The 16,130-nt window shown below is 41.1% G+C and overlaps 1 protein-coding gene across 1 annotated transcript in view; it reads right to left on the reverse strand.

Moving 5' to 3' along the window:
* GRIN2B (glutamate ionotropic receptor NMDA type subunit 2B) overlaps positions 1–16,130 on the reverse strand; it is a 481,700-nt gene that overhangs the window by 107,618 nt on the left and 357,952 nt on the right. Inside the window, exon 6 of the mRNA XM_066264523.1 lies at positions 11,303–11,417. Coding sequence (XP_066120620.1) covers positions 11,303–11,417 — 115 coding nt within the window. The remainder of the gene's footprint in view (positions 1–11,302; positions 11,418–16,130) is intronic.

Here is a 16,130-nt window from a genome sequence, read left to right on the forward strand (position 1 = left end):
AGGCAGAAGATAACTCTCCCCCAGGAACCCCCTCCATGCAGTCAAGACCTAGCCAGCTGTTCTGCAGGTAGTCATGGCCTTACTGAAAGAACGCTGTTCTCTCCACACAGTCTGAGGAGATCAGTTCTTGTTCTCAGCTGAAAGGAGAGGGTGTGTGAGTGTGTGTGTGTGAGTGTGTGTGAGTGTGTATGTGCAAGAGAAGAGAGTTAGGAGGTATAGGGATATAGGGATGCAGACAAGCTTTTTTGTTGTCCTTATTTTTCTTGCCTCTCTCCTTCCTTCCCTCCTTTCATTTTCTGTTTTTGTCCACCTCAGGAAAATGTTACACTGAAACAGCCAATCACAGTGTGGGCTGACTACTCCCCTTCCCTTGGCAGGACCATTTCTTAATACTTAGTTTACCAACTCTTAAGTGATAGGTCCACATGTCTCTAATGTTTCTATGGTGTGATGATGTCTTCTAGTCTGCAAACCTATTCCTGCTTCAGCACTTTGGCCTTATTTGTCTAGTTGTATTCTCATACTGTGTGTTAAGGCACACAGTATACTGGACTTAAATGGAGCCAGATATCATTGATTATACCCAGCTCTCCCATTTCTTTTTTCTTTTCTTTTTTTTTTTTTGTGTGTGTGACAGAGACAGAGAGAGACACAGATAGGGACAGACACACAGGAAGAAAGAGAGATGAGAAGCATCAATTCTTTGTTGCGGCACCTTAGTTGTTCACTGATTGCTTTCTCATATTGCCTTGACGAGGGAGGGGGACTACAGCAGACCGAGTAACCCCTTGCTTAAGCCAGTGACCTTGGCTTCAAGCTGGTGAACCTTGCTCAAACCAGATGAGCCCTCATTCAAGCTGGCGACCTCAAGGTTTTGAATCTGGGTCTTCTGGGTCCCAGTCCAACACTCTATCCACTGTGCCATCGCCTAGGCCCCAGCTCTCTCATTTCTTAGCTGAGTGAATTTCCTCAAATCATGGGACTTCTCTGAGCCTGTTCACTTTTTTTCACAAGTATTTTCCAAATACAAGAATCAAAACAAGATCATATGTGCTAAAGTGCTTCAGAAATCATATTGCTAATAAGGAGTTATATAAATGTCAGATATGCTAATGCCTCAGTCTTCCTAACACCCCTTTATCCCAAGCTCGACTGTTCTAGAAATTATACATCTTTCCCAGCTCTTATCGGGAAAATAGAAGTTTTTCACTGTTCTATAAAGAGAATGCTGAGATGGCTTAAATATCCACCAGAAATTCTACCTGCAAGTTCCTATTCTGTTCCTTTGCCAGCAAGCTCCCATCCCTTTGGGATGAATAAAGAAAAATGGCACGTGTTATTATAAGAATAGCCAAAGTTGATGTTAGATGATGCCCTACACCAAACCCTTTAAGTGGAAGAATGTGCAAGGCTATCTCGGGGAGTTTGGTGCAGACGGGGAAAGCTGTGCCCCTGCGAGGTATGGCAGCGAAGAATGGCTTCCTGGCTCCCTTCCCCTGGAGGGCTATCACTCTCCCCACCTGCTGCCTGCTCCTGGTGCCCTGCTGCTCTCTTACTCGCCTCCCCAGGATCCCACTCTCCTTCTCACCATTCTCCTGGCACAGATTTGCTTTAATTTCAAACCTTGGGGACATTGAGCTGACAGAGCTATGACCTGAAATGCCTGCAGAACCAGCAGTGGTATGTCTTTATGGGTAGCGAACACCTGGATCCTAGATCCCATGAGGAGTGAGGCGAGAGCTTCCAAGTCATCTTAAGATTCCTACCCTCCTCTCTCGTGCATATGATATTTATATAAATGGACTAAAATGTTCACCAAATCATTTATGAACAGAACTAATTCTAATAGAGAAAATAATAAAACCACTCCAAATAATCTGAGTTCTATTGCTATTACAGGAGACTTGTATCCATGGTTTTTTTTATTAATAGCTTTAATTCTTAAAGACAATTTATTTTCTTAAGTGGCCAACACTTCCTCTCAAATCCTAGTACTGCAGGCTGATTGGCAGAGTTACATGCCAAGGTCAGAGCCTCACTCTGTCTGCACACAAATTACCTTTACCCTGTTTCAGGCCAGCTCTCATAAGCAGGGATTCTGGAGAGAGACTATGCATGAACTAGTACAAATCCATCATCACTGCAGGAAAAACTCACAGCAGAAGATTTGGTGCTAGGTCATTAGGGGCTTGCTTCTATATGAAGGACATTCAGATATTGTACTTTAGTATAAAAATTCAGCTCTCAGAAAATATGCTACTAAATATGCACAAAGTACCCTGTTTGGTGGAAAATACATAAAGGTATGAGAGCAGTAGCACCCTGCTATAAAGGCCCAATAAGTCTTCAGGCACATCAGCCTGTGGGCATGTGAGTTAGCCAGGTGCCGTTCCCATCAGTGAAAGAAAGGGATTGCTCCCCCTTCTTCAAGGGTCCAATGGCTGGGAGTGAGTGAATATAACCCAAGCAATTCTCAGATTAAAAGCTGTCATTATTAACATTTAGGGACATTAGATAACAAAAAACGTGGCCAAAACTTGTTGCCTTGAAAAGCAGTCTTATGGCACCAAAGTTGGTTTGACAAAAACTCTAGAATTATTTTTATATGAGAACTAGAGTCGCCATTTAACACACATATGAATGTCTAATCATGAGGGATCAGTTTAAAGAAGCATGATATATCCTAAGAATGGACTTTTAGGCAGTGATTAAGTTTCAGGCTTTTGGATAATATGAATAAAATAGGAAAATGTCTACAATATCATAGTAAGAGAAAAGTGCAGATGGTAAACTGTTCACATACAGGGTGGGGCAAAGTAAGTTTATAGTTGTTCATAGGGAAAAGAATACAACCACTAATAAATAATAAGACAAGAATAAACTCTGTGGTTTGCATACTTACAACTGTCAACTTACTTTTGCCTACCCAGTATAGGTTCCCAGTTCTATTGCATCACACTGTATTCATACATAAACACAACATGCACAGAAAAAAGCACCAGTAAGGATTAGAATAAATGTAGATGCTAACTCTTTGTAGGTGTGTATAAAGGTTAGTTTTATTTTATCCCTCAAGGTGTCTTTAATAAGTATCAGTTACATTTATAACAAGAAACTCCATAAATGTGTTTTAGCCTGTGTGTTAATACAAGAGTCCTCTCACCTTTACACTACTATTTCTTTCCACACTACTAGTGAGAAAACAGTATATCCTAGGAATTAGATAGTTTAGAAGACTCAAGAGCCAACCATAGTTCACTATTATGGAATAAAAATCTCAATAATTTAAACAAGACGGATGGAAGCCATATTTTGGCTCTGCGGACATGGTCCTCTTTGATGTGTTTCCTGAAGCCGAGGTGATGCCAGCGCTTCGGTCTCTGAGTGCAGTTCTGCTCTCTTCTCCTGGCCCATGCGGGTTTCAAAAGTGAAGTCAACCAATATTATCTTGTTTTACCTTTTCATTCAGTGGCTGGTGGCCAGCAAATGAAGACAACCAGCCTTTCTGAAGTGACATTTCTGAAATCCATTCCCTCATTCATCCTGCTCTTCTTTTTGAATTAATTTACAGAGGTACATGAGGGTAGAAGCTGCACCTTGTGGATGAGGTTTAAACAGCAGTCCTGGGAGTTTGTGGGCTAAGGGCCCAGCTCCTACTTCCAGGGGCTGGCTCCCACTGGTCTCTTTCTGGAACGCCAAAACCAGAGTAGGCAAAGAGCATGGGCTCGGGTCTTAGAGTTCAGGGAACCAGAATAATGGAACAGTTGGATAAGAGAGTCTATGATAACCACAACTTGGAATGATAGCCAAAAATAGGTAACCCAGTGGCCCTGTCTGTAAGTCATTGTCATAAGCCAAATATTTATTAGCAGAGTCTTTATTACCCAAGCAATATTAAAGATCTGCCCAATGTTTAGTCCACCTCAAATAATTAAATTTGAACATCAACTTAGTTTATAGGAATTTTAAGTGTCACAATAAGTACTTTTCTCCTTGCAATGGACTCCCTGCCCCCTGACCCTGACACTAGAAAAACTACAATATTAATTTATTTGGTGGAGGCAATGCTTGGCTCATGACAGGTGCTCAATGATTATGTGCAGGAGAGGAGCAAAGGGGAGGGGAGGAAAGGGGGGAAAGGGAAAAGGAAAGGGAAAGAGAAGGAAAACTCTCAATGCCATGTAGTTCATGCTGTGGTTTTGGAGGCAGGACTATACATTACAAAGCAGTAAGAACCTATTCAAATTTTAGGACTTCCAATGCCATCACCTTGTATTATTAACAGATCTGATACTCAACACTTCTCTGTTAAGAAATTCTCCTTATAGCTAATATAAATCCTCTCTGCTTGATGGTAAACCCACTTACTCTGGTTCTGGCTCAGAGGAGAAAGCAAACAGCTGATCTCAATATTTGGAACAATAATTTGTCATACATTTAAAAAGAGTAAGTCATCACCTCATTGCCTTTTCTTTTTCCCCGTAATGACCACAGATTCCACAGCCTTTCTCCATAGATCTTGCTTTCTAATCCCTTAATCCAATGATGCACATTAGTACTCAGCTCTAAATCAGCAAAAATAGCATATTGTCCAATGGCGGTGTCAGGAGATCCAGACAAACACCTTGACAGGAGGCACTTCTGTTTCACCGCCCCAGACACCTCCGGAGAGTCTGCAGAGATTTGGGGTCCCCTTTCCTCTGCTCTGAGGTTGAAAGGCAGAACATGTGTTTGGCCCAGCACTAAATATAAGGTCTATGGGAAAGTTCTGTCCATTTCTATCACAAGTTTCGACACGTAAGCACGTTTATTTGGCGCATGTGTGCCTCTTTATTTTTATCACTTAATGTATACATACTGACATAGCAAATTAACTAAAACAAAGTTGATTCACGTTAGTCTTATGTGTGAAGCAATAGTGTACCCATGGCTACTGATAAAGTTCATTTACGCCACTATAATTTTTACGAATTTCAACAAGGAAGAAATGCTACAGAAGCATGTCTGTTGCATCCACCATATTCCCCGGACTTAGCACCCTCCGACTATCACTTGTTTTTGTCCTTACAAAATTTTTTGAAGGGCAAAAATATTAAAAAATGAATAAGACATCAAATAAGCACTGGTTCAATTTTTCGCATCAAAAGATAAAACATTTTTCAAAAATGGGATATACAAATTGCCCTCACGCTGGCAAGAAATCATTAATAATAATGGCAATTATATTATTTAATAAAGTTTATTGACGGTGAGAAAAATTTATATTTTGTTTTATTCCAAAACGAACAGAACTTTCCGGTAGACCTAATACTTAACAGCCTCGCACTGTGCTAAGCACAGATATATAGTGAAAAACCAAACAGATGTGGTTACTGTGTTCACGAGCAGTCTGTCAGTTTGTTCATGAGTCTGTGCGTTTGTGTGTGTGTGTGTGTGCGCGCGCGTGTGCGTGTGTGTGCATGTGAGGGGATGGAGAGGCTGTTTTATTTTGTCAGCCAACAGCCTTCTTCAAGTGGAATATGCCATAGCCGTGATTGATTTCTGTAGCATTATCACCAAATGGGTCATTCTAGTCTTTCGGTGCTAGTGTCACAGAGCACCCACTCCTGGAGTTCATGCGGTCTCCTGGATGTTGCAAGCCTAAAATGATAACTGGGGCTAGGGGAGCCCGAAGAATGACCCCAACCTAATCCTCATAAGGAAGGCCATCTTCTGGTAGGCAGAGGCAGGGAAGAGGGAGTGAGCTTACAAAATACACATCTTGCCTCTTTGGGGGAAAAGACAAGAAGAGAGGCAGTCCATACATATCCTCCTGTACTTCTGGCCAAGACAGTCCCTTTAAGGCTATTTACATCTCACAGCCTGAAAATGCACCATCATCATTTCCTGAAGTCATTACTCAGAACACACCCCCACTGCATTTCATTTTTATGATCCCCATTTTAGGAACGAGTAAATGGAAGCAGAGAGCAGCAGCAATGAAGCAAATCAGGAGAGGCTCTGATAAAGACAGAAGCCTGAGTGCCTGGTAGAACTGCTTCTCTGTGCCAGACTATTTTTAATGCCAATTTATGCCGCTGTCCCCCACTTACCAATGAACCTTCTCTGCACACAATTATTTTTCACCATTCCACCTCACTATGCATGCCTGCATGTGTGTGTGTGTGTCTGTGTAATCCCTTATAAATATTCTTCACTACGTTCATACATACCCGAGAGATGTACTTAGCTTTCTGTGAGTATAGTTCTGATCTAGATAGCTATTGGCTATTCCAGCCCCACCACCATGCCCCCTTAGTGGCTACTTATACAGTATTCCATTCAAGGTTCGCAAGAATAGCTACTACTTATTTTAAAAGATAAAAGGGAATTAATGAGTTAATTTATAAAATTTGCATATGCTTAGAGTATTTTCAGAGCAAATATATAAGACATTGGAGATAATAATTGCTCTGGGGAGGAACCTGGAGGAACCAAGGATCAAAGCTAAGAAGACGTTCTTTTTATCATTTGACTTTATACCATGTGAAAATAGTACCTTAAAAATTATGCAAAAAGAGTATGGACTGCTAATTTGCTGGATACTGGCTGTATTCCAGTCACTATTAATTGTTGTTTTACTATAAAATCTCCTTTAATCTTTATAAAAGCCTTAGGTAAAGCCCTATTTTACAGAGTGGAAACAGACTCAGGAAGCACCAGCCGCCTGGTGTACGCAGCTGGTAAATGGCAACACAAACTCAACTACTCTGATTTCCACATCGCGCCCAGTCCCCGACACTCTGTTCCCTGAACTTCACGTCTTTTGAAAAACAAAAAAGAAAAACACATTTATAATGTAGTAGCTCTGAGACTATTTTTTAAAATCCTGAAGGAATACCGTGAAATCCCATCCCATGGTTCACACCAACAACTTAATGGACCTTTCCGACCTGCTTGTTGAACCTGTCTAGGCATGCCTCCACCGGAAACTGAGCCTCCCTGCAGACTGCCCTCGGGGCCTGGGGGTACTCAGAGCACTCCCTCCAAAGGTGGGCGCTGTGCCTGCGCTCACACTCCCTTCAGTAAGCCACTCTATCTAAATGGGAGATTTTCAAGTGGAAGTGAAGTGGTTGGTCAATATCCTAAATCTCTTAAGCATTTCATTTATGTAACAATTGTCTTTTTTTTATTCATAATTTTTATTGATTGATTTTAAAGAGAAAGAAAGGGGGAGAGAGAGAGAGAGAGAGAGAGACAGGAACATCTATCTTTTTCAGTATGTGCCCTGACCTGGAATAGAACCTGCAACCTTTGCACTTCGGGATGACATGCTAACTAATTGAGTTATTATCTTTTGAGTGTACACTCTTCTCGAGTGTAAGAATTATAAGGAGAAAGAACAAGGTCCTTGTTCCCCTGGAGTGTACATCCTGGTGTGAAGAGACAAGCAATAAACAAATAAGCAGGCAAATAAGCAAAACATCAGATAATAAGTATATTGAAGAAAATTAAACTGTTGTGATAGAGTGACTCTGGTGGTTACTTTATCTTGGGTAATCAGGGAATGTCTTCTCGTGATATTTATTGAAATGGCAAGAATGACAAATATGCCCTGGGACCTACTGTGTTTGTTTGTTTGTTTTTTATTCAGTGAGAGGAGGGGAGGCAGAGAGACTGACTCCTACATGTGCCCCAACTGGGATCCACCCAACAAGCCCACTAGGGGGCAATGCTCTGCCCATCTGGGGCATTGTTCTGTTGCTCAGCAACCGAGCTCTTATTAGCCCCTGAGGCAGAGGCCATGGAGCCATCCTCAGCACCTGGGGCCAACTCGCTCCAATTGAGACATGGCTGCAGTAGGGGGAGAGAGAGACAGAGAGAAAGAGAGAAAAGGGAGAGGGGGAGGGGTGGAGAAGCAGACGGGTGCTTCTCTTGTGTGCCCTGACCAGGAATCAAACCTGGGACATCCACATGCTGGCCAACACTCTACCACTGAGCCAACCAACCAGGGCCACTACTGTTTTTGAAACCAAACTCCTAGTTCTTTTGTGTGCTCCAGCTTTCACCAGACTTTCATTCCAAGTGTCTACATATTTACAATATGAATTTATAATCCCAGAAGTCAGTGCTGGAAAAAACCTTACAATTCTCCTTCATATCATACCGTGATTTTAGACTTAAGGAAAGAAAGTTCTAGAAGAGTAAAAAGAATAGGTAGGTCACACAGTTTGTTAGGAGTATGACTAAGAGTCCAATCTCTAAGCCCATGTTGGTTCCACAAACCTAGAGTCCTTCCCTGTTTATCTTCCCAGAGTCCATTTCCTCACTGTGGAATCCTACCCTGGTGCCTGCCTCTCTGAAGTCCACAGACACCAAATTTTCCCTGGACTACAAGGGGGTATTAGGAGTGGTATTAGGAATCCTGAGAATGCAGAAGGGTGCTGGGGGCCAGAGTGACTGTGGAAGAAAAGGTACAACTTCCCATTGTGCAATCTCACCACATCACAGACATGCCCTGAAGCTGGGCCTGGCCCCTGCCACCCCTTCTTGCCCACAAGTGAGCCCTAACAAGGGCTTCCAAGTTTGGAAGCTGCGTGGCTCTGTGAACTCAGTGCATACTAAAGATCTCTCTTCAGCAGTGTCCCCTGATCTAATCAAATCAGTATGAAGCATTCTAGTTAAATGCTTCACAGAAAGATTAACCACAAAATTGCTTTATAAGTTTCTGTTAGTATATTTCAAGTGTGAGCTATGAAAACTCATCCTACATAAAGATCTTATTACCCCCGCCAAAAACATACAAACAGCTACTATACCAAGGGCAATAGCATAAACTTGGATTCTTAATGATGCATTTTTGACTCTTGTATTATGTAATGGTTCTCATTTATTCAACACGTATTGATTGAACTGCTCTATGCCACACACTCTCCCAGGCTGCAGTGAGGGCACACAGTAGAAGACCTCGCCTCTGCTCTCCAGAAGCATGCATAGACACAGCTCTAACACAGGCAGATGTGGCCAGTGCGGCAGCAGGGGCAGGAACAAAAGCTACAGCAGACTAGAGAGAAGGGAGTGAGAGATGAAATTTCGGTCAAAGGTCAGGGAAGGAGATGGCAGCATTTAACTGCGTTTCAAAGGATGATTATGATTTGTATAGTTGCACAATTCATCCCAGGAAAAGGATACATCATGACATGCTATAGGTACAGGGGCCCACTCTCAGAACCGAGAGGAGTCCAATACAGCTTAGTGGTGAGATGCAAAACACAGAAAAGTAGGACAGGGAAGGTAGACCAGAGCCTTGAATGCAAGAATAAAGTTTGGACCCAGTCCATAACCTACAGAAGCTTTGAGTGGTTTTCAGGCAGAAAAAAGACATAATCAGAATAGAACCTTAGGAATCCTATTCTACAGCCATGTTTAGGACTGATCTGAATAGACAAAGGTGGGCATCAAGGGAAGGGAGGCACATCACATTGTTCCTGGATCATATATAAAGAAAGCCAAAAATTCAAGAGCTAGAATAAAGACAGAATTGATAAGGAGGGAGGGGGTACAAATTCCAGGGAGAAAGACCTAGTTTTGGAAAGGAGTGTGGACCACAGGCCTCAGATGCCAGCCTAAGGAAGAAAAGGCAGCACAAGTGCCAGGAAGTGGTGTCTCTTTAAGAAAGGACAGTTTGACACGCCTCACACTTGAGACAATAATCGTTGAGTCTACCACACAACAACTACCCCAGCTGGACGTCTTCTGCTCCATACACAAAGCCACCGTTATTAATAACTCCTCTTCCGGAGATATGCACAAGTGCCTGCTATACCCGAGGGTCCCAGCACACTCCTTAAATTATTTTGTCTTTACAGCAGCCGTGGAGAGCAACCTGACTGGGATAAAGAGCAGGAGCCTGGTGAATGTTTCTGAACAAATGATAACTCAGAGGAAGGAGGGCAACTTTAATCAAAAACATCAGGCAGACTGCAAGCTTTATCTCCATGCCCTGAAATGAGGAACAAAAGGACAGAGGGAGGCCTTTCAAGCTGACGAAAGGGTCCTCGGTTTCACGGCCTGAGCACATACGCCGGGTGTCACGGCTGAGCAGTCCCACGCTACCAGTTCAGGGCTGTCTGTGACAAGACTCTGGATTTCAAGTTTATCTCCAGCCCCTTTTTCTGGCCACTTTCTCTGGAAATATATAGCTTGGTTTCCATTCTAGGTAGGCTGACATCTTAAAGCCTGTTCTCAGTCAACTGGTCCATGCAGTCTGTAGAAATTGCCTTACGTCAGTGTTTCCTAACGTGTTTCACAGAATATGAATTTCAGGAACAAAAGGGTGTTGTGTTAAGATAATTTTGGGAAATGCCAAATTAAATAAGATGAAATATGTTTCTCTGCTCTAAGATACCTGTGAACTTGGAAATGCTAATATGCTCCGAGATACTCTCAGAATGAGAAAGAATAGGTAGCATCTCCCAGCCTTATTTATCTGCAGAACCATGTCTCAGCAAAGCATCCCAAGGGACCAGGACCCTGCCGAACACACTCTCAGAAATACCAGTGATGATATTACCCTCAGGACCATTTGAATTGAACTAGGAACCAGGCATGATAATAAAAGATAATACCTATGGAGTGCCTACTAGATGCCAGGCACCTTTTTAAGTCTTTTACATGTAATAATATATTTAATCTTCATAACAACTTTGTCTATTATTCCCATTTTCCAGATGAGGAAGTGAAGACACAAGTAGTTAAAAGGTCTGTACAAGATCCTAAGTAGACAAGTTAGTGAGTAGAGAAACTGGGAATTAAACCCGGGCAGTCTGGCACTTACAGGAACTGATTTCTGATGGTGGAATTTCAGACACTGCGAGCGCTGGCAGTGGGAGAGGTCTTGAGAAGAGCCTTGCATGGCTGGCCTCCGATCATTGTGAACCCACACCCGCCTGCTCGGAAATTAGGCTTCCCAGTCTAGTACGTAGGACAAGACTTTTAAATTGTAACACTGATACGGTTTCTTTACCAAATTGTGTCATATTGTACATGCATAATCTCCCATTAAAACAAAATCATGATCCAGACAGCACCATAACCAATAAAAATGGCAATACATAAAGAAAATGATTGCTTGATTAACCAACATAGCAAGAAAATGAGGATACTAGTTTGAGAAATGGCTTCTTTTGCGTTCTCAAAGCATTGATTTCTTGCTCCCTGCCTCAGAGACCAATACCAAGGGATTGTTTTCATTTAATGTCTTGCAAAGTTTTCCATCTCAAACCCTCTTGCGTGCTCGAGAATTGCCAAAGACATAGCCTACCCTTTCCCACTTCCTCTCCTTGTTCAGAAGTATTATCACCAGTTTCGGGTGCATCTGGTAGCCGTCTTCACTGAAGGACAGATTTCTCCCTTCAAAAGTGACATTGATCAGATACCTGTGAAGATAAAATAAAAGAAAGATTAAAAGTATGAAGGAGGTATTTTAAGAATAAGATAGCTAGGAAGATAGAAAGGCGGATGGAGAGAGACATGTAGATAGATGTTCAAATATCATGTGAAACTTGATACCCCTTGAGTCCCATTTGATTATGCAAGTGAGTCAAGTTTTCACATAATAGGAATAATATGAGAAGATAATATAATTTAAAATAAGGACACCGATTTTGAGTTTAGTCTATAGCTGTGACTTTGAGCAAATTACTTAGCCTTTTGAATATCACTCTTTTTCTCCTATCTATAAAACAGGGTAATAAAGAAACTATTTTATTAGGTTTATAAGGCATAATGTGAGATCATTTGCCATGGGGACTGGTGTATAGTAAACCCTCATTATCTTAACATTTTTTATTTTAAAAAAGCAGTGAATTAAAAGGCAGATGTGGTAGAAACAAGAGAGGAAAGTGGGAGTGGACCAAGACAACTTTCTGCTAAGAAAGGAGCGAGGGTGTCTCCTCCTCTGAGAGATGCACAGACTTTTGAACTCTTGCTACAGTCCTGCCCGGCTCACACTTCTCAGAGTTGTGAGACGAGTCCAGCCATCAGGGATCTGGTTCCACAAGAGGCATTCTGGGAACCAGGGTTATTGTACTGTGAATACTGAATAGAAAATACAGGAGGCTGAGGGGAAATGAGGGAGAGGCATTTCATAGAGAGGTCTAGGTACAGGTTAATAAATTAGCAGAAACTCTGGACATAACTAGAATTAGACCAATAAAATTATCTTCCTCCACAACACCTGCACCACCACCCACTCACCCCATCTACCCAGTTGGACGCTCTATTCTGATAAAGATTTCCTCATTGGGAATTCCCACAGGCGTGCTCATTACAACCGAATTAGTGCAACTGTGCTGATGGTAATTAATGTCTCTTTACCACAATGGCCCAAGGAATCAAAAATGATTAGCTCTCTGTCTCCAAAACACGCTACTCTGGAACCTTGAGATATGCCTCTGCTAAGAAACAAAAGGGATATCTTGTCATTGCTGTGAAGGTTCTAAAGAACTTCGGAGATGTGATCAGCAATGATTTCCTAAGACTACATAGGAGGGGAGAAGAAGAAAGCAACAGATGGCAGCTTAATTGTTTCTTTTTAAGTCTTCTTATTCAGAGAAAACTGTGAGACTTCTCTTTGATTCTTCCAGATAACATTAGGTTAAGCAACAAGGTTGCTAAGATACACATCCTTGAGGCAAGGATAAAGATGACTAGGCATCATAAACCAAACTCTCACGGACCATTTCTTACTTATAGGGTTGCCTGGAATTTTTAAGCCTCTCATTCTCTGGTCTTGTGTCACTTTACAAATGCAACTATGAAGAACTCTGAAGATCTCAGAGTAGAGATTCCTAGAATCTCAGAATTTAGAGAAACCTACATCATCACTTAGCTCACTACTTCTTGCAGTTTATATTTCCTGTCTACAGCATCATAAAGTTGAGCCTCTAAGTTCTTCCTGAATACTCCCACTGATGGGGAACTTATCACTTTACCCTCTACTTTCAAAATAGCCATCTCACTGCTACTCTGCAAGCCCTTGTTCCCGGTCTCCTCCTTAGATATTATCCAATCTTGGTCTAATTCTTCTTTCATATGAGAGCTTTTGAAGTATTTGAAAACACTGTATCCCTATAAAATAACTTTTCATTCTTGAAGAAATCTTAACCTCATTTAGGTTGTATAATTTTAACTTGATAGATAAGGAAACTGGAGTACAGAGAGGTCAAATTATTTGTCCAACGTTCCACTGAACAGAAATAATATTTAAGCCACATTCCTAGTCCCATATCCTCCTTAGCACACCACCCTGATTCTCATGTGCCAGGTGGGGTTTAATATCCTCAATTCCTTCACATAATTATCAAATGTTATGGCTTCAAGCTCCCTCTCATTATTCCCTTGGCTGCTCTCTCGGGATATTTCCAGTTGTTAAAAGTGTAGCCTCCCTAATTCAATCCAGTACTCCACAGAGCACACATCCTCTCCATACCCTGTACTGCTCCTCCCCTCTCACTCAGGGATGCTTGATCAAGCCCATCACGCGTTAGAAGGTTATAGCCATGTCTCCTATAGTTTTCAACAACTTCAACACTCCAGCCAAAGCTTTATCTCCTTCATATCAGAGAATATAATAACAAAAATATAAAACAAAATATTTCAAACAAACAAAACAGAATTTGAGTACCCAACACAATTAAGTTGGAAAATATATTGTTACTACAATATTGCATTGCTTAGAGTAATTTCTAGAAGTCTGCAGAGAAGGTTTATAAGACACAGAAAAAATTTAATCTCATCTCCTTTTTAGAAGAAAGCAAGACACCTGACCTGTGGTGGCACAGTGGATAAAGCATTGACCTGGAAATGCTGAGGTCGCTGGTTTGAAACCCTGGCTTGCCTGGTCAAGGCACATGGGAGTTGATGCTTCTTGCACCTCTTCCCTTCTCTCCCTCTCTTTCTCTCTCTCTTCCTCCCTCTCTAAAATGAATAAATAAATTAAAAAAAATAAAAAATAGAAGTAAGAAAGGGAGAAGAGGGAGAAGGAAGGGAGGGAAGGAGGAAGAGAAGGAGGAAGGGAAAAGGAGAAGAGAAGGAGAAAGGAAAGGATAATGGGGGGAGAGAGGGAAGGAGGAAAGAAAAGAGTGAGGGAGAGAAATTAACTTCATAACTGTGAATAATTCTGACTTTATCTTAAACATCATTAAGAATATTTAAAAGAAAGTGTCCATTTCAGATGGCAATTATAAAGTGAAGTTCCAAAAATAATTTAAGTAATAGGTAGCATGAATAGAACAAGTCTATACCCTCTCAGGATGATTTCTTTGACAGGGACAGCATTGAATTCAGTGTGTAAGTTGAGAAATTTAAACCCCGAGAAAAGAGACCACACTCATGTGCAATGAAATTGCTCTATGGTTAAATTTCTCCAGTTGTTTCTGCTGCAGACCCATCTGACTGTCCTTACTAATTTTTCTCTTTCTGGGATGTTCACCCTCTTCCAGCCTTACAGGTTTATTTTATTTTACCTAGGTGGTTCTCACATATTTGACACATCAAAAATACTAAAAATTTTTATGACAATATCAAAAAATATTCTTCTCCAAAGTATACTTTAGTCATTAATATACTTTAGCGCTCTTTAGATATCATTCACATTGTTTTTTTCTTAGTAACTCTCTCTGACATGCCAATGTTTAGCTATTAGTGAGGAGCTTACAGATATCTGCCTGCCTTGGGCAGGGATGCCTTTTGAATAGCAGAACAAACCATCCATTCATTGGTCATGAAAAGTGTGAAAAAGATAATTGGGAGTGTGGTCACTTCTAGACATGTGACCATGGCAGCTAAACTACAGTTTTTCCTCTTTAAAATAGAAACACTGTTTTTTCCTCAAGTGTAACAGACAAGGCTGTTGTGATCACATGAAATAGTGAACAAAATAAACTATGATATAAATACAAGGTTATACAATATAAATATTCATAAAAAAATATAGTAGCATAATTTGAGTACTGGCCGGATTTTGGACCTCAGGGAAAGTGTGGATGATTACATTTAAGAAGACTCAATTATCAATGGAACACAATGGAAGAATAGAGACTGCATTCCACAGTAAAGGATAAACCAGGTCAAGTGGTGATATAAATCAATTTAACTTTCCATAGACATGAAATTACCCAACTACCTTTGGATTGGACTGCACTTGGTCAATATTGAATATTAATTAAAACCTTAAAGCCTCCACGTGTAAATCCTCAGTAAAGGATTAAACTATGAGATTAAGAGATGTCACAGCTATTTTGTTTTCTTTAACTATGTTATCCTCAAGCATGCAGTCAGACAGCCTAGCTCAAGGGGCAGCCAAATCCAGAAGCTCTGCCCATAAGACTCTAATCCCCTAGAAGCCTCATCAAGTTTTGTTGTAGAAAAAGTGTGGCTTGATTTGTCTCTAGGATGTTGTTTGACCCACAAGGAACCCAAAGGCCTGTCTCATAAAGTTCTAATGTTACACAAATCTCAGTTTGCTAGAACTAAAAAACTTAGAAACTACCCGCTGAGAATTCTTACTTTAGAAAGGAAAAAATAGGTCCGAAGATGCTATCCAACTTTTCCAAGGTGAACTTAACCTGCTTATTCAGGACTGGAGTTCAAGTCTTCTGATTTTTAGTTTAAGCTTCTTTTTGCTACATTGCTAAGTGAAGTGAAATCAATTTTGCATTTTAGCATTCACATGTCACATATGCCCTGGCTGTGCAGAGCCCTAATATATTTGCTAAAATAAAATCCATCTCATTTCCTGCTTGACTTCTGCTTGTTAAGAGCCTCAGAACCTTGATGGGCTCAGAGCCAACATATTTTCTTTATATGGCCAAAGTCATACTCCAGTGGGTTTAATGGGGTCAAGCTGATGTAAAAAGCCCTTGCGCCTCTTTGACTTTGACCATGACACTCAGAGCTCATTCGCTGCACCATGTTGATACCTAAAGCAATGATTTAGCACTATGCCCTGTGTGGCAGGCATCCCAAAGAGCTCTGCCAGAATCTCCCCAGTAAACCAGGAGCCCTGGCACCAACAATTCTCATTTTGCCCTCCATATTTTTAGAAGGCACTAGATTGTTTCTGTTAATGGCTGTTAATGTGCTAATAA

Source organism: Saccopteryx bilineata, chromosome 1, assembly GCF_036850765.1.
Source record: "Saccopteryx bilineata isolate mSacBil1 chromosome 1, mSacBil1_pri_phased_curated, whole genome shotgun sequence".
Lineage (NCBI taxonomy): Eukaryota > Metazoa > Chordata > Mammalia > Chiroptera > Emballonuridae > Saccopteryx > Saccopteryx bilineata.